We start from the raw sequence: 27,863 nt of genomic DNA on the forward strand, positions 1-27,863 counted from the left end.
AGAAGCCACCACATGTACCAGTTTCTTTAAACTGCTCCCACCATAATTCATCAAATTAGGAACAGAGGAAGCTGCCTTATACTGTATCAAAAGGTCACCCAATGAGCTTTGTTGCTGTGCAAGTCCCAGGCTGTGTACAAACTATAGATTTAAAGCACATTCTTTCCTCAAACCGATTGATGTAGAAAACCCGATTGGCGTTTGTTCCAATTCAGCAGTAAACAGCAGATTTTCCTGGGGAGAAGTGACAGGACAGACAGAAGTGTGGACAAGCCCTGAATCAGACCATTGGTCCATGTAGCCCTGTCCTGTCTACCTTTCAAGCAGTGGCTTTCCAGTGTTTCAGACAGGAGACATTCCTATCCCTAGCTGGAGGTGCCAAGGACTGAACCATGCAAGCAAGCAATGCTCTACCACGAAGCTATGACCTTTCCCTCCAAAATATGTCATGAACTTGCTTGTCTAGAAACCATTGTCGTTTATTTTAGGCCTAAATTTTAGAAGAAGGCCACAGCTATTCTTCTTGACCGTTTCCTTGTGTATGCAAAGCAATCTCTGAGGATGTCAACTGAGAATAGAGGAACAGAGCAGGGGTACGAGACTGGGAGGCAGCAGAAGAAAAGGGAAGCAGCTGCAAAATATATGGAGTTTGCATATTTTGCTGGCTATGGACTTGGAAAGCTCTGTGGCCATAGGGAAGTTTTTGTTTTGCATAATCAATCAGAGGGAAGCCCCAGTTACCAGGGTGGTTCCTTTTGCTGGGTCGTGCCATTACATGCAAATAACTTGCACCAACATCAGCACTGTGTGCATCAGACTGCAGGGTCTAACAAATAGCAAAAAACAAACACCCTCTGTTTTGCTCTGCTTCTGCAGTTTCTTTTAGCACACCACATCTATGACTAAGAAACCTCCTTAAGCCCTTAACACTACACGTCCTTATTCTAGTTTTAAGATGCTAATGAAGCCATTCAACAACCAAGTACAAACCTGATGTCACTGAATGTTAAGGATCATCTGCATAGGTGGATGAATCTCCCTGCACCAATTATGGAAAGAATACCGCTTCCTAAAATAAATACCCTCCCTAGTCTCTTATATCAACTACAACTGTTTCAGAGAATTTAAAACCTCACACTTTAATAAGCTCCACAAGACCTTTTCAAGGTTCATTTGGTAGGCAAAAAACAAGAATTGTCATTAAAAATGTATAGGCCCATTGAGACATGGGAGAACTAAATCTCCCTAATGTTAGGCTATATTTCTGGGCATCCCATATGGAATATCTGGCAGCAGGGTCCCAGAGAAACCAAGGGCTTCAGTAGCTCCAGATTGAACAACAGGCAGCGGGCCAAATTAATCTGGCAAACCTCCCAGACAAGTATAATCCTCCAACCGCTCAGCCAATACGAGCCCCACTGAAGTGAACAGGGCAGCAGCGAGCACAGCTTTTTGAGTACGGAAACCAAAGTTTCCAGATGTGCAGGTACTCACCTTAAGTCAAAAGGAAGCTGATTGCAAAATCCATATCTAACTCTAGGGCAAAACATATTAAGAGGTAAAAAAGATACTGAGGACCACATGGCCCATCTCCTATTCTGTACTGACTTGCTCATGAGTATTCCAATTGGAGTTCCTAGGAATTGGTCACTTGTAACTGGTTTTTAGGCTTACGGTCCTTATCATCAGAATGTATCTCATCGGCAATAGCTCAAAAAGCATCACAAATTATTTATGGAGACCTCATATTATACATATGTTAGGGAGGGAGAATTACTGAACCTGTCAAAAAACACATTCCTGACCATTTCAGTTTTTATTTCATTGTATTTACAGGAGAAATTCCCCCATTAAAAATTAGCACCGTTAAACAGAATTCTGTACTCCCGTTGGAACCACTATTTTTATCTGAAGGAGGAAAATGGGATTTACTTCTTTAAGCTCTTTGGCCTTAAAACTGCCTGCCTCACACACACAGCCAGTCAAAGTCATCGCAGTGGACGAGGGACACATCTTTCCAGGTCACAAGGGGAAGGAAAGACTGAAGTCAAGGGAAAACACATTAAAATGAATTCAAGGCAAACAGAAGGTTAAATTTCATACATAAATTTTATTTCTCCATTGCTCTATAATAAAATACATAAAAACGTAACCAAATGTCTTAAAGGAATACCTTAAAACCTCTCCATCACCACCACCAATTTTCTGGTAACCCACCCTCTTCCAGTTCTGGGAAATTATAGTACTGTGGGGAGCCTCAGCACTGCTTATTATGTATTAATTGGGTTTGGGAGCTCATATATTAATTGGGTTGGGGAGTTCTTTTATGAATAAAGTATTTTCATAATATTTTGCCAGAAACATATTGTGCGTTTTCCAGTTGCTGATAATATGCTAGTATACAAACCACTTCGAAAATAACTTACTGTTTGAGTATATGCGTTTGAAGGCAGCGAATGCTGGAATTTAATTAATGCTTTCAAAATGCCATGTTTTATTTGTCGAAGATTACTTTTGCATTTAACCTACTTATCCAATATCTAGTGTTTATAAGCATGTATAGCTTCTTATAATTGAAGCATGCTGCAAGTGTTTATTTTGAGCCACATCCCACATTCAATAAATCCATAACCAGGTTACAATCCCCCTCATACACCTACTTGGAACTAAACTCAAATGAAGTAAGTTATCACATATGTGTTTACAATTGAAATGTCACTCCCCCCCTTTTTTACTTTATATTTACACACACATAAGATAACTCTACAAAGCCAGTAAAGCAGTGTTTCTCAAAATTGGGTCTCCAGCTGTTTTTGGACTACAACTTCCATCATCCCAAGCTAACAGGAGCAGTGGTCAGGGATGATGAGAATTGTAGTCCAAAAACAGCTGGAGACCCAAGCTTGGGAAACACTGCAGTAAAAGAAGGGGAAGCTATTCTAATTAAACCAGCCACATATAAAATCTTTCAGGGCCAGTTCACCCATGAGGCAAGGTGAGGCAACTGCCTCAAGCAGTAGGATCCTCCAGGGCAGCAGATTCCAATATCAATCTTTTCCCCCTTGATCCTGATGAGGATTTCCCCTTACCCATTCTCCCCTAGCAGGGAGGAAACCTCAGGTGCCAAAATGTCTAAAATTTATGAATGTTAATAAGCTTCCCTTTACTTATGTGAGATCCATTTTTTGACCAAGGCAGAACACACAGTGAGAAGTTTAGTGATCTCTTTGCCTGAGCTCAAACAAGGCTCACCAGAAAGTGAAGATACCCTTGTAATTTTTTTCCTTGTTCCCAATTGAGGGGATAAAGACAAAAGCAAGTAAAGATTGCTTACAGAAAAGAACATGGTCACCTGAATAAAATAAACCACTAAGTAAGATAAGGGGGCTAAAATTTGTTTGTGTGGCAAGGCCCCGGGGCCCAAAGTTCCCCTTAGATAATAAGCACATGGATGCAAGTATTTTGAGTTAATGGGGTAAAGAAAGACACAACTTTATTGGTTACAGATGTGAGCGGTTTGGCTTTGGCATTGGGTGAAACCAGACTATATCCTGACTCCTGCATGCCCACAGGAAATCCTCTTAAGGGTCAACCACTAATAGGGGGTGCCCTATGATATACATCAATTAAGAGCACCCCCAGGGTCTCTGATGGGGTTGTGGTCCTAGCCCATGCCCAGGCTTTGGACAGGATCCACACCCCTGGATCCCTTTAACAGGATACCCTTAACAAGGAGGGGCAGGTGGAGGCAACAACCTCCCCTCCCATGAACCAGGCTTACCTAATGCCTAACCGCCTAACCGCCTAACCTTACAAAGTTGTGACGATTGCTACAAGGTAGGCGAAAACCAAATGGCTGGTGCCCATTTGCCAAGTGGAAAAATTCCTACCTGGCCTCAACAATAAGGTGACCAACATTAGTCCATAGCAAGGCCAAAGTCAAGCAACGCATAAAAAGAGGGTGGGTGGGCTGGGTGATCCGAAGAAGGAGGTGAAAGGAGGCCACCCCCCAGCCGTGCTGTGATTTAAACGGCAGCAGCCACACCCCCTGGCTAACCCGATTGGCCAGCCGGGGGGGTATGATGCTGCTGGGAGTCCCGATGATGTGGGTGGCACCACTCCGCCCCCTTTCGGGTCACAGTGAGGTCCCAGATGCCCACCCACAACTCCGCCCCTGGGGAAGGGGAATGGTCTTAGCAGGAAAGTACAAGGCTGTGTTCAGAAGAGGGCAAAGTAAGAGTGTAACTGCAAAAAAAGCCAGCTAAATATTTAGTGCCGCCGCCCCAACTGCCTTGATAATTCTCTGCTGTAGCTGCTGCCAAATGCCAACAAGCCCAGGAAAAGCAAGGAGAAAGCAAATGAATATGGAGTTAACATAAGAAAAGAATATAAGGCAAAAAGTCAGATGAAAGTCTACAAGAGTTCATATAAGAATAACAGGCAAGCTTAACCAGATGTCCAAAAGTGAGAAAAATGCTGATTCCATTTGCTATGCAACATTTTCATCAAATATTTGAGTTACAATATCTTAGATCCTTTGACCTCCTAATCTTGCTAAAGGAAATGTATCTTAATCGTTCTTTATTTTTCCAATAAATAAATCCATGGTTTAATTAAGCCATTACAATATTTCTTAGAAATGAGTCTTTTTACAAGTCTGAGTTGTAAAGATAGCTGCTTGTCTGTAGATGGCATCAACACCCTCTGAAGATGAGTGACTATACATTGTTGTTAAAGCTTTTTGTTTTTATTATTAGCTGGCTAGGAAATTGGGTGTGGGGTATAAAGTTAGCACTATCCTCTAAGTATAGCCAAACTTTTTATACTGTGTTTTTAATAGTGCATTTGCATTTCTGTTGTAAAATGAGAAGACAGATGCAGGTTACCAGCACAAAGAATGGGGGAAAATCAGTAATAGCACAGAAAAAATAATAACCTCCTGTAATTTTATATCCATAAAAATATTCTGAACAGTGTTACACTGAGACTTATCATACTAAATTTGTGTTTTGTTTGATGCGACTTTCTTCAGCAAAAGTATACCTTCTGCTTGTAACAGTGAGGTATATCCCATTATATCTGTTGGCATACATTGGTATAGCCAAGTTGTGGGGAACCTTTGGCCTACCAGATGTTGCAGAACTACAATTCCCATTATCCTGGCTATTGACCAGGCCTGCTAGGGCTGATGAGAGTTGTAGTTCAACAACATCTGGAGGGCCAAAGGTTCTTCACACTTGTTATAGTTAACGAGACTAGTTCTAACCACACCTATGGTCAGAAGTCCCATTAAATTAAATAGGGTTTACTGCCCGGTAAGTGGCATAAGATTGCAGCATAGCTAGAATGATGCTGTAAGCTAGAATAATAAGACTCATTGAATCATATAGAGTTGGAAAAGACCCTGAGGATCATCAAGTCCAACCCCCCACAATGCAGGAATATGCAGCTGTCCCATACAGGAATCAAACCTGCAACCTTGGTAATATCAGCACCATGCCCTATCCAACTGAGCTATCCAGGCTGTAATTCAAGCCACTATGAAAGATAAGTGAGACTCCACCTTACAATGAAATCTTAGCTATGTCTGCTCAGAATTAAGCCCATTGAGTTCAATGGCACTTACTCCCAGACAACTATGTATAGCAGTCTTAGAGGTGGTCTTTTATCTTCAGAACTACTTGTGAGCCTATTATACATCTAACATCAACAGCACTAGAATTCAAATCACAGTCAACCATTGCCAAAGGCTGATAGAACTTCATGTGACTTGGAGGCCTCCCTGAACTGATACTCAGTTTGGGTCGGAAGACTGCTATTTACTCTAACTTGCTTCTGCCAATGTTCCAACAAGCCCTCTCCGGGCAAATCCTGCAAAAACTATTTCTAATCCAGATTAGAATCCAAAGTAGTGGAAGATGGATTTTGTTTCACCATTAATGCAGAAATTTCCCACCCCACCACGGCCCCCATTGCCTTTGGTCAACCACCAGACAAAGTAAATGCATGTTTAAATGAGCTACATCGTTTCCATGACGACCTGTTCTGCAGATGTCACTTATATCATTGTATTATACAGAAAAGCCCTGACAAAATTGGAAAGGACTGCTACAGACACTGAGCATTATTAAAACAATATTGTGGCCTTATTTAGCCATATTCGTTAATAATAACATTTCTCATAATACATAAGCATACAATCCAACACCAACTTTCCTGGGAATAAGTCCCAGTGAACTCAGTAGTGGTTGCTTCTGAGTTGACCTCTGAAAGGTTACACCTCTATGAACACAAAATCACCTCAAGAGAATAAGTCCCAGCGAACCCTGGGACATACTTCTGACTAAACATACATGGAACTACACCTCTGCGATGAATTCACTATGTGTCCTTAGGCAAGCCCGTCTCTCTCAGCTTCATCTCTCCATTTGCAATATGGGTGTTGATAATAACACTGACCTACTTTTCATAATAAGGATTACCGCTAGGCAATTAAGTGAAGAACTTCGAACACACGAAAGCACTTTGTAAATGCTAAATATTACTAATGATGGGAGGCAACCGTTCAGACACTAGAATGCTGTTTCAATATTCCTTGCCCCCAAGTTGCCATAGAGTAATTGTATCATATTCTGGAACTGAGCAATTCTGTTACACGGAGTACTTTCAACAGGAGGGGACTGTCTTTTGACATAAAGTAACAAAAGAGTTCTGATGGTGATAAAATATCTGTATTTCCCAATCCTCTAGGGCAGGCATGGCCAAACTTGGCCCTCCAGCTTTTTTGGGACTACAATTCCCATCACCCCTGACCACTGGTCCTGTTAGCTAAGGATGATGGGAATCATAGTCCCAAAACAGCTGGAGGGCCAAGTTTGGCCATGCCTGCTCTAGGGCCTTCTCAAAATATTTACCAGTTTGGGTTGCCTTGGGCAAGACTCTGCACCAGGATTTGCCAAACTTGGGTCGCCAGCTGTTTTTGGACTACAACTCCCATCTTCCCTAGCTAGCAGGACCAGTGGTCAGGGATGATGGGAACTGTAGTCCAGAAACAGCTGGAGACCCAAGTTTGGGAAACCCTTCTCTGCACTGACCAACAGCACTCCAGGGTTCCATGCAGGAGTTTTTCCCACCCACCCCTACCTGGAGACACCTGGCATTAAACCTGAGGCTATTTGCATGCAAAGCCATGTGCCCTACCAGCGAGGCAATGGGAGAACTGCAATTGTTTTCGCTCTCAAAATGCTGACTCTGGTACAGTGCCATAAACTTTTACTTAACCCTTCAGTAATATTTCCTGTCATGAAACTGCCCTGTCATGAGTACCATGAGCCTTCCGTTCAATTGTGTAGAGTAACACGACTGACTTGGGGAAATGATCTGATCAAGAAAACACCTTTAGTGGAATCCATTACAACACATAGACTGTTTAGACTATGTGTCAGCAAGATTATTTTTGCCTACTAAAATCTGTTGGGTGGGGTCTTAATTTATAAATCTTGAGTGTCCCTGTGACTTGTAAATATTCTCTTGTGGTCTTTTTTTAAAAGTATGGGAGACTACAATCCACAGATCTTTAAAAATAAAAAACCGTCCCTAGAAACAACAACCATAGCTTGTGTTCTCGTTGGAGAAATGCTTAAAACCTCAAAGGATGTTATCTAAACATCATTATTGATCAGAGCTGAAACCTACAGATACTGCTGCTGAGCTGCATATTAGTAACACTCTATTATGAAACAGGAATAGCAACAGGTGTGTGTGTGTGTGTGTGTGTGTGTGTGTGTGTGTGTGTGTGTCACACTTGGTGCTCCAGGGAACTGCAGATATCTAGTATCTGTGAAAAGAAGACTATTTATTTATTCCCAAACAGTTGTGATTTTAAACTTCATCTAGTCTGCAATGGATTAACTGCTGGACTCCAGAAACACCAAAATGTATGAGGATTTGGACAGCCTCATACATGGATTAACTGCTGGACTCCAGAAACACCAAAATGTATGAGGATTTGGACAGCCATACAGCTGAGGTTGTGTCTGGCTACATGGTCTCTGCTAGACACTTGGGCCATAGAGGATGTCACAGAGTCAGTAACACCACCCATGCTAGAGGACAACAAAGACTAGATAACCATTCTACATTTGAAGGTTCTTAACAGGTTCCTGAATAAATATATAAAACAAATGAATTCCAAAAGCCACATGGGGCAATATTTCAGGCCAACAAATGTGTTTTTTGGAACCCTTCATCAGGCTTCGGTAAACAAGGCAATAGGGGAAAAACTGGCTAATGCTGAAGCTATGGAGTCTTCATTTATACAGTCTAAAGATGGGAAATGCTACAAGGTAGCAGACATTCAAATGAGACTCTCCTAACAGTTATGCTGGTTTGGGGTTGCACCTGGGTCTATGGCAAAGAAGAAGCAATGATTGAACCACCTTTTTGAAAATGTAAAATCTAGTTACCCATACCTGTCTCCATACTTAGGCAAAACACACAGGTTCCTTGGTAGGTATAAAACAAGAATAAAGAAAATCTAGACTGTTTTTATGGTATATTAACAAAGCTGAAGATTAATTTTGGTTGGGGCACCAAGTAGAAAAGTCAATGGAAACCAACTACAGTGGTACCTCAGGTTAAGAACTTAATTCATTCTGGAGGTCTGTTCTTAACCTGAAACTGTTCTTAACCTGAGGTACCACTTTAGCTAATGGGGCCTCCTGCTGCTGTCGCACCACCGTCGCGCGATTTCTGTTCTCATCCTGAAGCAAAGTTCTTAACCCATGGTACTATTTCTAGGTTAGCAGTGTCTGTAACCCAAGGTACCACTGTACTACTAGTTGTTGGGCAGAATGTTCTCTAAGAGAATGCAGACATCAAAGATGGTATGAAGACCTACCTCTCCATCACAGGCCTATATGTCTTGCATAGAACTCCTGATATTTTCAGTTCTAAGCCAGCATTTTCAGTAAGTCCACAAAAGTTCCTAAAAACTACAAGAGGCTTATTTCCAGGACCTCCAATTCACAAGTTCCTATGAGGAGGTGGCTCAAAACCTACTTGGAATCTGCATGGACCTTGTGTTTTTATCTTGTATGGTTGTGCTGTGGAGCACCCAGAGATCTACAGATGAATGGCGGTATACAATCTTAACAAATTATCATCACCATCATCTAGATAACAGAGTATTCTTTTAATAATTATTATCCGTCTGGGTTACTATGACAGGGCAGGGTAATTTAAAGCTAATACTAGCACATATAACACTCTTTTCCACATGACCCAAGAGCTGATGCTCCTCATCATTCCATCTCAGAGGTTGATGCATTAGAAGGAAAACACAAACTGGATGTTCATTGAATGCACTCCATACTTACAATGGTAAGAAATAAACAGCTTTGGACCACACATGATAAAGCTCATCTCCTTCAGGGAATCTTGTTGTGCCAAGAGGTCCCCATCTACCTTTGTAAAACGGATATGGGTTGTGCTGAAATGGTTTATAAAATTAATGAAACTTTCCAAGAGAGGTGATTATTTCAATTCAGAAACAAACCATTTCTGCTGCTATAGACTCAAAGTCTTTGACAGCAAGTTAATTTGCGAGTGATTACCAGAACGACTAGGAAGTTTCTGCCAAAGCATCCTTTCAAAGAACAGTGTGCTCCGACTACCTCGCCTCACTGAATTTGAAAGGAGGGGTTAGATGTTTTTTCAGTAACTAAAAAAGGTCGTTTAAAAAATCTTGGGGGGGGGGGGTAGGGGAATAATAATAACCCGATTCGCTGCAGAAGCCCTGAGCCCTGCTTGCATTTTTCTCACGGATCGATCACTGCATTACTTCCTGGTATCGTTACATCTGGGCATCGTAAACTTGCACCAAACAGCTCTGGGCTCTATCAGCCGGGCCTTGCAAGGAGAAAGACACACACGGAGGCCGCTCTATCCTTCGCCGGCCAGATTAGGAGGATTGGCTACGAAAAGGAAAGGGGTGGAGCGCCAGGCGCGCAGCCCCACGAGAAGCGGCGCGGAGGGACCGAGCGCGCAGTGAGAGAAACGGCCTGTCAAGTGGCCATGAACCTGGTGGCGGATCGGCGGAGAGCGAGGCCCGCGGAGCTGAGCATGCACGAGCCGGAGCGCGTAAGTCCCCCGCTCAGCTCTAGCAGGCTGCGCGCAACAAGAGCCGCTGCTGCTGCTGCCCGGCCTGATACGTGTAGGCTTGAGCATGCGCTGTAACATCCGCTAAAGCAACGAGCCCCCCCCCCTACCCCTGTGCCGCTCTCCGTCTCTCCTCCGCCTCCGCAGCCCCTCTCCTGAATGCAGGTTTTGCGGCCGGCTTTCCAAGTTGGAAAGCGAAAGTGATAAAGGCAGAGCGCGCGCGTATTATTTTCATTGCGAGCCTCTCAAAGCAAGAGCTAAAGAAGAGGGTAGGAAAACCGGGCAGGGCGGAGGGGAGAGAAAGCAAACTTCACGAAAAGAGCAGGGCTGCTTGTTGCAATTCTAAGCAAGCAAAAGGAGCCGCTTAAGCCCTTACAGGACTTTGCAAGTTAATGTGCCAGCCTTGCATTTCAAGGCGCGCGCACACACGTTCGCTCGCTACAAGGTCCAGGCGAGTTAGTATTGTCTGAAAGAGCTGGCGGAGCTCTAATGAGTAGGAATACTTTGCAACTTTTTCACAACCTCCAAATCTGTAGCATTTATGTTCAGTATTTCCCGAACGTAAATGTCTTGGCGCGCGTGCGCTCTCTCTCTCGCTCGCTCGCTCTCCTTTAAGTTTCCTATTTCCAAAAGTGGGTTAGATAACAGTAGAAAAATTATGTCAGTACTTGCCAGCTAATTACGCCGAACTCCGGCTCCATCTGCAACTGTTTTGTGACTGGTGGGCCTCTGTAATTTTCAGGTGTCTCAAGAGAGCCCTCAGAGCAGAAGATCTGAGAATTCCTGCCTTGTCCCATTTCCCATATTGTATTTGAAGCTGAAGTTAGTGGGGATCTTGCTTTCTGTACCCTTCAGCCCCAAAGGCCAGAGCTGTGAGTGGGCACCTACAGAGGCCAGTATTCATGCAGGCAACCAACTGTTAACCCCCACAGCCTCCTGCCTGTTCACCTGCCCCCTCTGAATATCCAGGCAGTGACAAGAGTGAAGAGATGGAGAAGCAGCTTCTTGTGTCCTCATCCTGGGCAGCTGGGCAGATTTAGGCTCAGTGGGAGAGGGAAAGGAAGGAGACCCTGGCACTTTGGAAAGGAGTTAAAGGGCAGCTAAAGGCACCTTCGTCTATGGCCCCAAAAGCCTGGAGCTGGCTTAGGTAGCAGGTGAGCATGCTAAGCCACCTTTTTGCCCTGAGCTAGGTTCAGAGCTGAAGGATGGCCTTGTTTCTTAAGTTGGACTTGGGACTGACAGGTATTTTTGCTGGGCTGAAAGGAGCCAAGCAGATTTGAACTACCCAAATCTCCCGTCATAGCTTGCCCAAATTTGCACCTGTGCTTTCCTCTCCACTGCCAAGGATATTGCCTGGCAGCATGGGGTAAGTGCACATCGGCAACCCTGAGCCCTTTCTGTTCTGAAATGACTTGTGGACAAGCAAGGTATTAAAATGGTCCCATGCACTAAAGCGCTATTAGCCTCTTTGATTTGGTTTGGTTTCTTTTCTGAAACAGACTAACATGGCTATCCCTCTGGAAACCATCTTGCTCTCTCATTCTCTGCCTTCTCTCTGAGGTCCAGTGCCGAGGGCCTTCTGGCAGTTCCCTCGCTGCAAGAAGCCAAGTTACAGGGAACCAGGCAGAGGGCCTTCTCAGTAGTGGCACCCGCCCTGTGGAATGCCCTCCCACCAGATGTCAAAGAGAACAACAACTACCAGACTTTTAGAAGACATCTGAAGGCAGCCCTGTTTCGGGAAGCTTTTAATGTTTAATATTCTGTTGGAAGCCGCCCAGAGTGGCTGGGGAAACCCAGCCAGATGGGCAGGGTATAAATATTATTATTATTATTATTATTATTATTATTATTATTATTATCACCATCATCATCATCTCTGCCTTCCATATCTGCACTCGGAGACAGGGTGGTTAAAAAACTGGTAGGTGACTACTAGCAGTTACAACCAACTTCCTGGGGTTTCTTCTTCTTTTGGCTTACATGAACTCAGTGTTATCCTTTTAAAAGACCAAACCATAAAACCAAAGGCCTGAACAAAGATACTCTGGGTCATAAACCTTTTGCTTCATGCATCACTTCTGGTGTTCTTAGGCCTATCCCTGTCAGATACTTTTACTGCCTCTTCAAACCTTCAAGTGATTCTCCTACGTCACCTTCCTAAAGGGTCTCCTCATTCATCAGACCTTTCCACCCTTGCAAGGAAGTAGCAGATTCTGACAAGGAAATTTCATGAGCTGTCAGGGACGTGAGAATGGAGAAATATGTAGCCACTTCGCGATACATAAATGTCAGAAACCATTACCCAGTTATAAGTTGTAGATGCATCTGACATAACACATTGTCACTTCCAAAGGAGGAAACGGTGGATGTCGTGTGCACTGAAGAGAAAGCATTGCCTGGAGCTTGAAAAAAAATAATAACCAGTTGCCTGGGCACCTTACCTACTGATACCTGGGAATTTGAAATACTTAACTATGACAGGAGTAGGCAATGTGGTTCCCTTATGTGATTTGCCTCCCGTGGATGGGGAAACTGTGGCCCTTCAGATGCTCTTGGACTAAACCTGCCATTAGCCCCAACCAGGATGGCTGAGAGTCCAAGGTGCAGTTCAGCAACGTCAGCCCAGCAACAAATTCCCCTCCCCTGTTCTATACCAACCTACTTCTTCACAAACCTAAAAAATATAAATAAATACATTGGGACTAAACTAAATAACATCCCCTGAAATGATACTGCAGGTGACTTCAGTGTGCTTTGTAAGCAAAGAAATTTCTAACACCTGCACTTTGTATTTTAAAATATTAATTTGTTTCCCGCTTCTGAGGGTTACTTTACCAAATACTAAGATTTTGTTTTGCCCTCTAGTGTTAATAGTTAAACATGACTGAGCCTGGTCCTTCAAATATTTTACAGACAAGGTGTTTTTTTGTGTGTGTGTGTTTTTGTGTTTTTTTTTGCCTGTGTGGAAATAGTTCAAGGGAAAGTTCTTAACACAAAGAGCTTTTAAAATTTCTTAGTGAGCAAAAACCCAGTTTCTTAAAGAGACTCGGAATTTAAATGCAGCAGCATACTCATGACAGGAAGCTGAAATCACCAGTGATTTGTTATACACTAATTTTGCAAAGCTTGATGCCCCTATATCTTTTTCCTGAAGTGTTTTCCGGTGAGCTTTATAGTGTAATTAAACCTATCAGTGCAATGGCATGTGCTTGTTAAAAGAGCCACCTTTGGTACTTAATTGTAGTTAGCCATCATTTGCTTTATTAAAAGGACATTTGCAAATATACAACAAGGCAGGCAAATCCCCAAGGATTCCAACCCACTATCTTCAAAACCCACACACAGCTCTAACCTTCCCTTTGGCTGAAAAGGGCTGGACGTGTTTCCCCTCTAGAGCCTATTAAAACCACTCTGTTAAGTGACCAGAGGCTGTTAACGCATTAATGACATTAGTTGCTTCTTTTCCTTCAGGGACTTTGCACAAAGCCCCCCCCCTCCCCTTTTTCTTTTTTGGTGACACTAATAGCATTTCTTCGGAGGATTGGATTTGTTGGCTATGCTGATCGGAATAATGCAGGCTAATGCCACCCTCATTTTCAGTGTCTGTCTAAAGGCCATCTTCTTTAATGCTTTATATTCAGTAGAGTGAGTTTTAATATCACCCTTAAGGGGTGATTGGTCTTATCTGCAGCTTTTGAGATCAGAGTTGGTAATTGGTGTCTCCTTTAATTTTTATCCCACTGATATACTTAGCAAAGAAAGTGCTTCCAGCCATATGGTAATGCAGCCGTTCCAGAGTGCCGAGTGCAGGCAACCTAGCCTAGCCTATCCCTTGAGTCAAGCCGTATATTCCATGCAGAAGTAGCCAAACCAAAAAATATCAGGCTGGGGACAAAGATGATGGGGTTCGTGAAAGCATCCACAATAGGACGGACAGCTGAATGAATGAATGAATTACAAACCACCATTAGATGAGTGTTTGGTCTTAGTATGCACCCTTAGTGTGCAGCAATATAAAGCACTGTCAGGCATTTAAAACAAGGGGGCATTACTATGAGGCTGTCAGCAATCTGTTACTGAATCCAGATCCCTAGGTCAAGAGAAACAAGAGATGATTGAGAAACAATACCAAATAAACAATACCTTGTTAAAACTATCAAATTTGTAGACACAGAGAAAAGCTCCAGTAACATACCCAGGTCAGGTAATCCCCACCCCACCCCCTTGGAAACTACCTAGAGCTAAAAGGCAACCATCAGTTTTGTAATAATAATAATTTAAACCCCACCCATCTGAGTGGGTTGCCCCCAATAAAGGTAATAAAGGTTAATGAGCAAATAACCAACATCTCTACAACAAATTTCCATGATGCACATCAGATATATTTAGTGCAAATTATACCCTAAAGTATATTCTACATGTGTTGTACAGGGGTGGTCAGTCAGACAATTTCCTGGCCTGTAAGATAAATGTCTGAAATCGTCTGGCTGTGTGTTCATTCAGGTTTGCCAGTACGCTAATGGGTGCAATAAATGCTTGATACTTTTATCTGCAGTACTACATGTAAACACAAAGGTCATGCAAGAAACTTCTATGTTAATGCTAGTTTAGACTTTCACCTTTGTTCTGTAGAGTACCACTTCTAACTTACACAGGCTGGTTAAGATTCACTTAGGTTGTGTGCTGTCATGTAAAGCCAGTTTGCTCAACTCACCCGGAGTGTGTCGCCGATTGCCCTCTAAATGTGCTTTCTGAGGACGTTCCTAGAATCTTCCAGTTTTCAGTGATGGGAGCTGTAACTGCTTTGCTTGACTGCATTTGTGCCTTTTCAAAGAGGGTGTTGGAACGGATTGTCTTTTTCTCATTCTTTATAGTTCTGCCAAGGTACTAGCTGTAGGGAACCTAAACAGGGCCTACTTGTAGAGGTTCTGTGGGTTGCTCATGTTTGTGCAAGTGAAAGCAAAACCCCAACTAGTTACCTACAGACCTTGTGCATCAGGGAAACACCATATATGAGGAGGAGGAGGAAAAAATACATTCTGTGAACTCCTGTTTTCAACTATGTCTCATCACAATCTGTACATGGAAAAGTAATGTAATCTCATTTCTATTTGTCATTGTACACAAATAGTAACCAGCTCTTGTCAGGCTCTACAATATATATAGTTCAGAAACAAGAAACACATAAAACCACTTTTCTTGAAGGCAAACAGTTGAAGGCTGGATTCTGACTATGTTCTATACCTCTCTTTTTGTTACACACGAACACACTACTGTATTTCTAAGCTATTTTGTATACGTCAGAATTCACAATGCAATTAAAGAAAAAGGCATATTCCTACCTAAAAGTATAAAGCTATGTTTAATAGGTCACAATTTCAACCATTGTTGAAACAATGGTTACTGTTTCCAGACAAGTGCCACTAAACACTTGATAGACCCTTGAGAAAACACTAAGCTGCTGCATATCCCAGGGGCGAGCCCAAAGTAGTTGGGAGCAGCATTCAGAATTCGCCAGGGGCTTTTTGTACTTGGCTGTCGGACACTTGTGACCAAGTGAAGATATGGATTAATCCGTATAGAACTTTTCAGACATTGTATACCTGCCTCTGTTTGTTTGCATATGATAAAATAAAAATGCTCTGCCTACTCAGGTTTCCAAAGAAGAAAATGCCTGTATATCCTTGGATTTACACTTTACAGTACTTTTTAAAAAGTGGGACACTGTTGTAATTATCTTGTTCCAAGCCCTTATCAGCTATATTCTTGACTTATTTAGACTTTTTAGCCCTGTTAGAACAGGTCTGGTGCACTTATGCACCATTCTGATGAAATTCAATAACCTAAGGTGGTCTCCAAAGCTATATGACCCTGTAGGACTTTGCCATGGACGTGCTAGGTACTGTGTTATTAATGCAGCATCCGCCATCAGAATTCTATGCTGGTCTGTTGTTGCAATTCCACGAGATGTTTTCCAATGGCATTGAATTTCAGAATAATTTGGAATTCTCTGTAGAAACCTCTGTAGGTTCTGCCTGCGTTGGTATAAGATTCTTAGACAACTACTCTGTATGCTAAATTTCTGTCCCTGATACTAAGTACCTCCCAAACCAAAGCAATAGCCTGGTTTCATTTTTGATAAGCAAAATTTCATCTAATGCACAGCACCAATTCACTTTTTCCTTTTATCCTTTGTCCCCTGCATATCTCTAGTTAATGCCACTTGAACTTGCACGCCATAGATTTTAATAAAGGACAAATTCTGCAGTAACAAAAGAGGTGGATGTTTTCCCGGTGGAAGGCATTTTGCACATTCATAGCATAATGCATATTTTGTTTCTGATTCACTTCCTTTAGCTATATCTTGTTTCTTTCTCAACAGTGCTCTTGTTTCAGCCTCTCTCCTTGGAAATTCTTCTTGCATTGATCCACTTTAAATTTGCTTTCTACAAGTGAGCATATTGTAGTGGATTTTCACTCCCTAATACAAGTCCTGAGGGCTCTACTCATCTGAAGATTCAGAGGTTCAAAGGAAAGGACAGCTGTTAAAAACTCTCCCACCCTCCAGAAACCTTTGCTCTAAAAACATTAAAAGGGGTCAGGTCTGGGAGTGGTTGAAAATCATACCCACCTGCTAAGGATAGTACATATAGGATGTTTGGAATGCATGCAGGTCTTCTTCCCCCTTTCTATTTCTTTGACCACAACCACTGACACATTCAGCATCCTGTGGCTCCACTGCCCTATACATCCCACAGGTCCTGAAACACACTGAGCACAGGTCTTTCACTATAAAACCATAAGATTGTATAGTTGGACCCTAAGAATCATCCAGTCCAACCACCTGCAATGCAGGAATATGCAGCCATCCCATACAGGGATAGAACCTGCAACCCTGGTGTTATAAGCACCATGCTCTAACCCAGGCATAGGCAAACTCAGCCCTCCAGCTGTTTTGGGACTACAACTCCCGTCATCCTCATCCCTAGCTAACAGGACCAGTGGTCAGGGATGATGGGAATTGTAGTCCCAAAAAAGCTGGAGGGCCAAGTTTGGCCATGCCTGCTCTAACCAACTAGGATGGATGGATGGATGGATGGATGGATGGATGGATGGATAGATAGATAGATATAGATAGATGATAGATGATAGATGATAGATGATAGATAGATAGATAGATAGATAGATAGATAGATAGATAGATACAGATATCTAGGTCTTTTTAAAAAAATGTTATAAACTGATATTCTTCAGCACACCTAGGAAATCTCTCTAGTATAGGGTTTCTACCAGTAATGCATGAGCTTTGTCCGGGTGGTCCACACTGTGACTGTCGATTAAATACTCACATTGATTTTTATTTTATTCTATTTTATCATATTGCTGTTTGAATTCTATGGCACGTGTGTGTGTATATGTAATAGGAATGAAGAAAGCTGCTTTATACCATGTCAGACTATTGGTATAATGTCTAACTCTGTACTGTCTGCACTGACTGGCAGCAGTACTCTCCAGAGTTTGAAGCAAGGGTCTCTCCCAGCCCCATGCAGAGGTGTCAGGGACCTTCTGTGTGCAAAGCAGAGGAGTGGGATGTAGTAGAAACTTTACACTTAATTTCTTTTCCTTTTATTCCCCCTTTTAGAAACGAGCATGTAGAAGTTCAGAGACTATTCCACAAGTGATCAGCGCTTGCCACCCACAAAGCAAGTGTGCTATGGATTACTGGGATATGGAGCAGGATTTGAAGCAGAAAGATCCCGCTGATTTTTTTAGTCCTCAGATTATGAAAGAAAAGCCAAATTCCGTGGTATGTTTTATGTAGCCCAAATCCATGCTTTTAGCAGAAGATGTTAATATATTTCATAATAAAAATGTCAACCAGGGGCTGCTTTTTTCAGAATTTTGTGTATGTGTGCTTGTTAATCAGATATTTCCGGATAATGAAACCAGAACTACAGCCCAGCCTTGCCCAAGATGTATTGCTGGAGAACCTGTAAGTATATTAACCTTCTTACTATGACATAAAAGATAGGCTTGTTCTTAAATATTAGAGCCATAAAACATAAAGTTAATAAAAAAAAACCCTGCAATTACATTTCTCCGGGATAAAGCATGTAAATAAAAGAGGCAGATTGATTTAGCTTTTTCTCCATATGCTAGCAGAGTGCAAAACTAATACGTTTCCTACATCAGATTGGAAAATATAGGGACTTCAGGCTCATTTTTCAAATGCATTCTAGAAAGCAGAGTTTAGTCACGTAAATGAATCTCAATTCAAGTTAAAAAGGTGTAGATTATTGTATTCCAGGAGTATGTCCAATTAAGAGACTTTTTAATATTTATGGACAGAGTTTTAGAAGTACAATTCCACAAATTGGGGGGGGGGAGCTATAGACACACATATGGCACACTTCTTTTAAACATTTCCAAGCAGTTTAGTTCAGTCTCAGAAGGTTGTTGGATTTTTTTTAATTATGCAAAGTTATTTCTGTCCCAACAATGACAATACAACTCCATTCCAGACCCCCAAGTGCTTTGTAATGGGCTTGCAGACTTCCCCACTCAGTTCAGTTTAGGCAGCAGCTCTGTGCATGCAATTCTTTGCCAGTGAAGCCCTATCCTATTTACTGAAGGGAATGGAAGGCTTTTGCAGATGGGAGTCCTTTGTTGGTGGAATTTAACGAAATCAGTTGGCTTTAGGGGTGCAATAGCATCCATGTCCGCAGCTCAAAAAAAGGGTTGACCTTTTTGCAGGCATTCCACAAAAGCCCTCTAGGTGGGTCTTCTCCCCCATGGAAACTGATGTGATTAGTCTTTTTTTTTCTGGTGGGAAGTCCTCTCTCCTGAAGGAAAGGACACTGTCAGGGAGCTGGATCATTCACAATGACACTGGCCAACACCAAACTAATTTGTTTTCTTCTGCCTTGTGGAGGGTCAGGATATAGGCATTTGTTATGGATTACAACCCATTTTAATAGCCATGTTTTGATTTAAAGCTAATCCAAGAACTTCGTTTACCTGGTTTTTTCCAATTTAACAGATATAGATGATAGATAGATCTTCTCGTGGCATTTCCTGTAATGTATGAAACATGCTTTTTCATTGATATGGAATCCTAGGTCGAACTATGCTGACCTGCAGCATGCATACACGCAAAAGACACCAAAGCCTGCCAATTTCCCTAATCATGCATAACTTGGCCTTAGCTTACACTTTTGCTTAGTATAACCTCATAGGGTAGCTCAGGGTTCTTGGAGGTCCTACCGTAACAGCTAAATGACCCTGTTTCAGTACAAACACTAAGATTTCTTCCCACCCCTTTTGCAACTAGCTTCTTGTATGACATGTGGCTAGGCCACTGGAGTCAAAGGTCCTCCCTTCATGTTCCAGTATTGCAAAAGCCAGGGAAAGTGTGATGAATGTTGTCTGTGGGCAATTTTAGATATTTGACAAGCAGAGGAAAAATGGCGCATGAGTAAGCTCTTGTTTCCTGTTTCTGTGGTTCTGTGCAATGTCTGAAACAGGTATTCATGCATCTACCCCATGGGAAAAGTTCCCTGAAAAGTAGGAGCCACTTAAGAATCCTGTGCTGACATCTCTCATCTTAGGATGTATGGACAATTTTTTTCCCCATTTGCCATTCATGAACTTATAAAATTGCCACATGATAAAGTGATGTCTATTAGCTTAGATGGTCTGAAGGAAGGATTAGACAAATTCATGATGCATAATCAATGGCTATTAGTCACAATAGCTAAAACATTGCCTTTGGTGATTCAATTTATTTCTGATTGTCCCCAGCAGCAGCTGAACTGTATGGGTTGGCTGTTGCTTCTGTGCCTGGTTTATGAGCTTTTTGGAGACATCTGGCCAACCCCTCTGGAGACAGAATGCTGGACTCTCTGGGACTTGGTCTAAGCGAGCAAGGCAATTATTTTGTTCTTATGCAAACAGGAAGAAAGTAGTGTAGGCTCAGTTTAGAAAGCATTTGGCTTATGGAGGCCAGCTGTATTGGATGAGCATATCCAGCCACACTCAGAAGCTCCCTACAGATCCAGCCATAGAATACAAAGTCAACGTCTTACTTGGACATCAAAGCTAACACTTCCCATGCTTGTCAAGGCTGCTAATATTTTTGCAGGGGTTTTGCTTACTCCTTATTCTCTACATCAGGGATAGCTTCCGGATGTTGTGGACTACAAATCTCATCATCTCTGACCATTGGCTATGCAGCTGAGGCTAATGGGAGTTGTAGTCCTCAGCTTCTGTAAGGCACAATGTTGGCTTCTCCTTTTCTATATAGTGCAAATGCTGATCTGTATAGTAACCCCTGATTTGCTTTTTTTTTTTTTCAATTTCAGGGACACTTTGGCCATATTATGGGATTTATAGAAGATCAAAGGACATTGATGCAGTGATACTCCATAACAAAATACATAGGGACTGGTTTGAGATTCCAGACTTTTTCCACACTCCACTACATTCATAATTATTATTATTACATTCATGCAGTTTATCTTAGATCTGGGGAAGATATTGCCTGAAAAGGCTTAAAATCAATCTTGTGATTCCTTAGGTTATAGTTGAGCTACTTGGTAGCAACCAATTGAACCTAGCAAATGATACTTCTTGAAAGTTGAGTCCATACATCCTCACTTTTCAGCAGCCTTAGATTGCTACCGTCTTAGTATTTCTTGCAATGAAATTACAATGTTCATTCATGTAAAGCACATAGGAAACACAATAGGCCAGTGGGTGGTTACTCATATAAGTTAACCAAGCAATACTAGACATATTCTGTCCTATGAATTCCAGAAGTGTGATACTCTGTTTACTCAGATTAGTCCCAACACAGTCTGTAAGACAGCTTCAAAATATGTGGCTCGAGTATTCTTTAAGACTGCCTTAGTTGAAAACAGTAAGGGTTACTTATGAAACAACATGCATGGGTTTTAGCTGTTTGCAAAGCAACCACTCCTATGAGCAATAGCACAAGCCTCCTAGTATATAGAACCAGGTGTGTCTGGCCTCCTCTAGTTGAATGGCCGGTCAAAGCCATTCTGGTGTCATATTCTGACTATTTCTAGGAGCCACAGATGAGAGCTGAGTGCAGGGTGAGGACCAAAAGTGAACAGTCTACCACCCTAGAAGGAGCACGAAGTGTCCCCCACCAGAAGTACTACCCCTCCCATAACGTCCCGTACACCCCTTTCCTAATAGATTATAGAATATTTACACAGGCCACTGTGCACTGAAAATGTAATCTTAGATCAAAGGTTTCTACAGACGAGTAAATAGTTATACACAGACACACACACACACACACACACAAACACACAAACATATAGACACATATCTATATATCCCAAAATTACATAGGGAGGAAGTATTATAACCACAAAAGCGTTGCTTTGAGAAATTTCAATATTATCACTTTTTTATGATCAGTTTTGTACATGTGTATATGTTATTCATCCTTTTGTATAGAAAGCCTTGTTCTCCTACTTTCATATATGTAAAATAATATATAGGTTCTTATCACTTTTAATGCAGATTTTTATTTTTTATTTCACCTTTGAAATCTTTGTATTTTGTAAATCAGTGTTTATGGAAAACTTTTTTAAAAAATAAATTGCATGTTGGTTTTAAAAGATAGCATTGATTTTTTTTATTACATTTGTCTTTCTTTAAAAAGATCATTATTTAAGAAAATTAAGATTAACCCTCTCCCACAATCTGGTTCGTACTTTTTTCTTTCCTGTCTTACCGCAGGCAATTTCACTTGTCTGTTTGACTGCATATTACTGAAGGCTTTACTCATGCACTGTTTCATGGAGGTATGTTCCACTGATTTGGGATTTGGGAGACCACTATGCCCTCTTGTTTATTGACTTTTTCAGACATAGTGAAATTCTAGTGGAAAGAGAATCTACACAATCCCTGTTTAGGGAAGTTTTTAATTTTTGAAGTTTTATTGTTTTTAGTCCTCTGTTGGGAGCCGCCCAGAGTAGCTGGGGAAACCCAGCCAGATGGGCAGGGTATAAATAACAATAACAATAACATTATTATTATTATTATTATTATTATTATTATTATTATTACTATTACTATTACTATTACTAAAACGAAGCCTATTATCCCATTGTTCTTTAATGAACCAGTTTTGTAAAGTGGCCATTCTTGAACAGCAAAACAGTGAAAAGTGCAACTACTGAATTACAACCTGTCATGAAATTCAGTTCTGTTGCCTCTGGCTTGAATCATGTTCCTGTTCCACCACAGGTGTCAATTAAATAACCAAAGACATTTGTGTTATCATTAATGACTTCTTCTTTGCATGCTCACTATGCTTATTCTACATACATTTAATGCCCTTTAATGTGATTGTCACAGACTAGTTTGCATTTCCACCTGACTTCCCTGTTTACTTCCCTCCCCTTCTGCCAGCTGAGGGGAAAATGCCTCATGGATCCAATGAAGTGGACTCTAGTCCACAAAAATTCATGCCATTCTCAGGTACCATAAGATGCTTCATTGTCAGTAACTTGAGAAGGCATTTGTATGTTCTGAAATCTATCTTTCTGAAACCCTGGTTCAGTATAAAGAGGTACATTCACAATTTTAAAAAATTCTGGGATAGCTTAGTCGGTAGAGCATGAGACTTTTAATCTCAGGGTAATGGGTTCGAGTCTCATGTTGGGCAGAAGATTTCCTACATTACAGGCGGTTGAACCAGGTGACCCTTCTGGTCCTTTCCAACTCTACAATTCTATGATTCTATTAAATTACTATGGGTGGAATTAAACAAACATTCCGTCTGTGCAGGCATATCAGACAGAATGATTCCCCCTCCCTTTGTAGTGTTCTTGGGGTTCTCCGAATAGATACACCTGAGCCCAATTTCAGGAGGCATGAGGAGAAGTGGGGGAAGCCCCACTGTACAAGCAGAAGCTTCTGGTGATGAGGTTCATTAGGTGAATGCTGCCTTATATGCTGATATTTCCCTGACAAAGATGGTGTATCACCCACAGTGTGATATTGTTGTCATCACTTCCATAAACCCGGATGCCTTCATCAAAAGACAGTAGTTGCAAAGACCCATAGTCTCTGTAGTAGAAAAAATACAGGTATCTGAATATAGTTGCAAGCAAATCTATTCAAGACTTGAGGTTTTGGTTTCATGACAAGGCCACTTCGTTCCCAGACTTCTCCTTAAGTTTGTTTTTCTTTTTTTCTTTTTTTAGTTCTTTCCTGGCTAGAATTTCTTGGTCTGCATTCCTCAATCCACTTTCTCCAGGAATTGACCTGAACAGGATTCCCTGGGGTAAGTGGTTTGACCTCAAAGGTCTTTCTTCAGGATTTAAGGCCTCAGCTTTTTCTTTTGAGGCTTGTTTTGTCAGCATATTCCAAGGTCTCTTGACAGATCTACAATAAGCCAGCCTTTCCCCCCTTTTTGTGGGGGAGCATTCTGTTGAAGTGTTATACCTACACCTCCTCTGTGACCAGGTGTCCCAGTAAGAGTATCATAGCCTCAAATATCATACCCAGATATTGAACAGTTGCACTTTGTACGTGACACACAATATACTCAGATGTGTAAAGAAAACAAAGCTGTCAGTGCATTTTAACTGGCTCATTTTAACTGGCTCATTTTAAATGGATCCTGATCACCTTTTGTAGCTCAGTCTCAATTATGAATGACAAATAGCATTTGAATGGAGCATGAGGATGGGACAGAGGTGTTAACAGTCAGCAATTATTTGTTGTAGGTAAAGGGACCCCTGACCATTAGGTCCAGTCGTGACCGACTCTGGGGTTGCGGCGCTCATCTTGTTTTATTGGCCGAGGGAGCCGGCGTACAGCTTCTGGGTTATGTGGCCAGCATGACTAAGCCGCTTCTGGCGAACCAGAGCAGCGCACGGAAATGCCATTTACCTTCCCGCCGGAGCGGTACCTATTTATCTACTTACACTTTGACGTGCTTTCGAACTGCTAGGTTGGCAGGAGCAGGGACCGAGCAACGGGAGCTCACCCCGTTGTGGGGATTCGAACCGCCGACCTTCTGATCGGCAAGTCCTAGGCTCTGTGGTTTAACCCACAGTGCAACCGCGCCCCATTATTTGTTGTACAACACCCTAAATAAATTCATTGGCCCATCAGTTAAGTAACCAGAGTATGATGCTAGTTCCAGTCTTGTGCAGGTCAAGAAAAGATCCCAGAATATGGAACTAAAATAAATTCAGTCTCAACCACATTAGTTTGACAATTCTGAATATATTGGATTGGATCCAGACTTAGTCATGCATAAAGCAGACTCCATTGAAATCAATAAGACTATAGTTAGTGACTAATGTAGGTTCAATTGATTTCAATAGGTCTACTCCAAGCAGAAAAAGCCTGGCTCCAACTTATGATCCTTGATTTATGAATAGTTTGCCCTTCCACAGTGTGCATGATTGGAAGGGGAACTATAGTTCTGCACACACGCACCTGTGTGATAAATCAGTGCTGGTCTCACAGTGTCAATCACCAAATTAAAGAACAGAATGAGGAAACAGGTATCAGATGTGGTCCAAGTACCATTCCTCCTCCAAGCCCCATGGACTGATAAAATGCTAAGGGGGAAGAGTTCTGAGAATAGAACAGTAGGCCTATAGTCTCCTGCTACACTCCTAGTTTCCTAGACTGAGATCTTGATAAACCCCAGTGATGCTATCTAAATAATAAGGTGCATTAAGCACTTGTTTAGGATTTTGCTCCTATACTATATCTGGCCTTTTGAGCTTACATTACAGCACTCTGATCCTAACAGCACATTTATTTAATTAAACCATTTATATACTGCTTAATATAGAATCTCAAAGTAGTCTACACCACTTCTGAAATGAATTATTTCTAAAACATGCCACAGGTGCTATTCAGCCTTGTGCAATGTTGAGCATTCCAACTGTGCAAGCCTATCAGCTTGTCTGCAGAACAATCTTCCTGCCCCCACCGCTGTTCTGCAGAGCCAGTGTTTGGGGGAGGGTGAAGGGTGGGAGAAGAGGAGGAAAAGCCCCATTGTGCAAGTGGAAGACTATCAGCAGAGCTTCCACTGATGGGTCCGTTAGGTGAATCCCACCCCATGTGTCCTTCTGAAACTGTCAAATGTAACTTGAAACATCCCAATAAAGAATGGGGCCTGTATTGTGTTTTGTTGTTGTTTAAAAGGGTGTGTTTGTCAAGTCTCAAAAGTGCCTGGAAACCATTTTTCCCAGGGCACTATGTAAGGCATATAGTGTGCCCCATTATGTGGAGGAACACTATAGGTATTCATTAGTATGATACTCTGCACATGCTCAGCGACAGTCGATGCACGACTTCTGGATTGTATGGTGTGAGTCTCTGTCTTTCAGCGTTCTCTGAAACTGAACTTAATTAGGACCAGCTTCCTGTTGAATTTAATCTGGTCTTGACATGTCTGAGTGGCACGTCTTTTCCTTGTTGAGCCAGGCTATACTTGCATGTGATTCTATTATTGTTACTGGAGCAGTATAGAAAACGCCGCATGATATTTGCTTGCAACACAGGGTGTCATTCATGAGTTATACATAAATGGCAGCTTTACATATTTAAAGGAAACACAAACTGCTTCATATCTGAAGTATGTTTCCCAGGGGGTACCACCACCATTTGATCTATTTTTGATTAAAATGTAAAAATTAAAAATTAAATCAAATGGTAGTATAACTCCTTAGGGAAAACATACTTCAGTTATGAAGTATTCCCTGTAGCAACCTTGAAAATCTTACAACTGTATTGTCTCATCTGTAGGTGGTCCTTTTATGTCACACATAATTAAAATGAATTGCTGTTAGAGAACCCATACTACTGCATACAGATTTATGAACCTGGAGGCACCTCCATTCACATGTAAACAGTGATATCACAAAGTAACTGTGAGGGATAAACAGCATGAGGATAGGTATCAGTGAGTAAGACATTTCCCTGTGCCATAAGAGGAAAGACCAGGTGCATGTCATAAAACATTATGTATATGTCTTGTAAAAAGTATTTCCTGCAGAAGGATAATAATGCAATGTGATTAGCTTACCCTGCCTTTGCTATGCAGCTCAGTTCTGTCTCCTTCAGCTGGAGTAGCGTAAGACCTTTTAATGTATAAAGAAATGGCTAATATGTCAGCAGGAAAAAAATACATTGTGAAATTGGATTTTCTAAGAAAATGTGCTTTGCAAACCCTAATACTATTTGTGTGTATTACGATATGTGGATGTATATTTGATAAGATTAGAGAGTAAGCAGGGATTTAAAAAAAAAAAAGACTATAGCATTTGCATTCCACATTTCACAGATCTGAAAAACCAAATCTGATATCTGGGTTTCTCTGGGAAGATTCGATTCTTCTAGTCATGTCACCTCTGTCTGTAACAATGATTTGCAGCTAGGTGGTTGAAGTGAGGTAAAACTCTTTGGACATATATTGAAAATCACAGGAACTACAGATAGACTTGGCAACCCCCTTCTGTGTTCTGTTCAATATTGAGGACCCTAGTCTGCATGCTTTAGCCAACTCACGTCTGACAGGTGTACTCAGAGCAGGGCCTTTTCTGTTGTGGTGCCAACTTTCCGGAATGCCAGGTCCCATAACTTTGTTCCTTTTTCAGAAAGGCTTTGGGACCAAACTGATTGATTTCTGCATTGTTTGTTTCTGTTTCCAGTGCTTTGCTTTATAAACTTCTGCTCAGTTATTTCATTCGTAATTTGTTACTGTGTAACAGCAGTGTTTAATTTTTGTTTTGCATCTTTGTGTTTTACAGCGTTGTGTTGCTGACGTAGACACCTTTTTGCAGATCTGTACAAATCTGTACAAAGTACTATGGGAGATATAGTGCCATGTTGTTCAAGTATGGATCCTCATGCCTTCACTCCCTAGCCAAGCCTTCCCCAACATGATGCCCTCTGAGATGTTTTAGACTACAACTCCCATCAGCATGGCCAACCATCCGGAATGCTGGGAGTTGTAGTCCAAAATATCTGGATGATGCCTGGTTGGAGCAGGTTGCCCTGGCCAAAGAGAGAGTAATCAGACAGGATAGATTTCCTATTCAAAAGCCACCTTTCGAACAGCCACTCTTCAAAAATCACACATCTCCAAATTTTGCAATACTGTTCTCTATATATTAGTAAAAAAAGTACAAAAATGCATTTTATTAGGGGAAGTTCCTTTTTTGAAAATGTGGATGCTAGGCAAAATTGCATACAAAATGTGTATATTAGGAGAAATTCTAAAATGCCGATCAGTTTTCATGAAGACTTTTTAAAAACTGACTTGGAAATGTAGAGAACAGAAGGATGAAAAAATGAGAAATTGAGAGAAACCAAGACCTAAAGATTCCGGCATCCCTAGCTTCACCCCGGAACTTAGAGAAACGAGATTGTAAACAACATAATCAAAACAGTTTACAAAAAACATCACTCTATAAAAAGGATCTTCTGGCTGTGGCTACATGCTCTAGTCTGAAGGAGAAGGCTAAAGCATAATTTGGTCCTTCCCGCTGAAGCATTTTGTCTTCTGAAGGGATCAGAAAACAGAAGGGGGTTCAAAATCCTCCCAGACTGCACAAGTCACTTCAGGGGTCAGCAAACTTTTTCAACAGGGGGCTGGTTCGCTGTCCCTCAGACTTGTCGGGGGCTGGACTATATTT

General features: G+C 41.6%; 1 protein-coding gene across 5 annotated transcripts in view; it reads left to right on the forward strand.

The window, feature by feature from the left end:
* Positions 1-9,750: 9,750 nt before the first annotated feature.
* LOC309342614 (uncharacterized protein C10orf143 homolog) overlaps positions 9,751-27,863 on the forward strand; it is a 34,668-nt gene continuing 16,555 nt past the window's right edge. For 4 of the 5 annotated variants that reach the window (XM_081863356.1, XM_081863355.1, XM_081863357.1 and 1 more), the window contains exons 1-5: positions 9,976-10,140; positions 17,801-17,965; positions 18,086-18,151; positions 20,520-21,995; positions 23,403-23,482. In XM_081863356.1, coding sequence (XP_081719482.1) covers positions 10,075-10,140; positions 17,801-17,965; positions 18,086-18,151; positions 20,520-20,576 — 354 coding nt within the window. In that variant the 5' untranslated portion in view covers positions 9,976-10,074 and the 3' untranslated portion in view covers positions 20,577-21,995; positions 23,403-23,482. Of the gene's footprint in view, positions 10,141-17,800; positions 17,966-18,085; positions 18,152-19,962; positions 20,484-20,519; positions 21,996-23,402; positions 23,483-27,863 lie in introns of those variants that run through there. The other variant, XM_081863354.1, reaches the window with a different exon arrangement.

The sequence above is a fragment of the Podarcis erhardii genome (genome assembly GCF_964252035.2).
Source record: "Podarcis erhardii genome assembly, chromosome: 5".
NCBI classification, from domain to species: domain Eukaryota; kingdom Metazoa; phylum Chordata; class Lepidosauria; order Squamata; family Lacertidae; genus Podarcis; species Podarcis erhardii.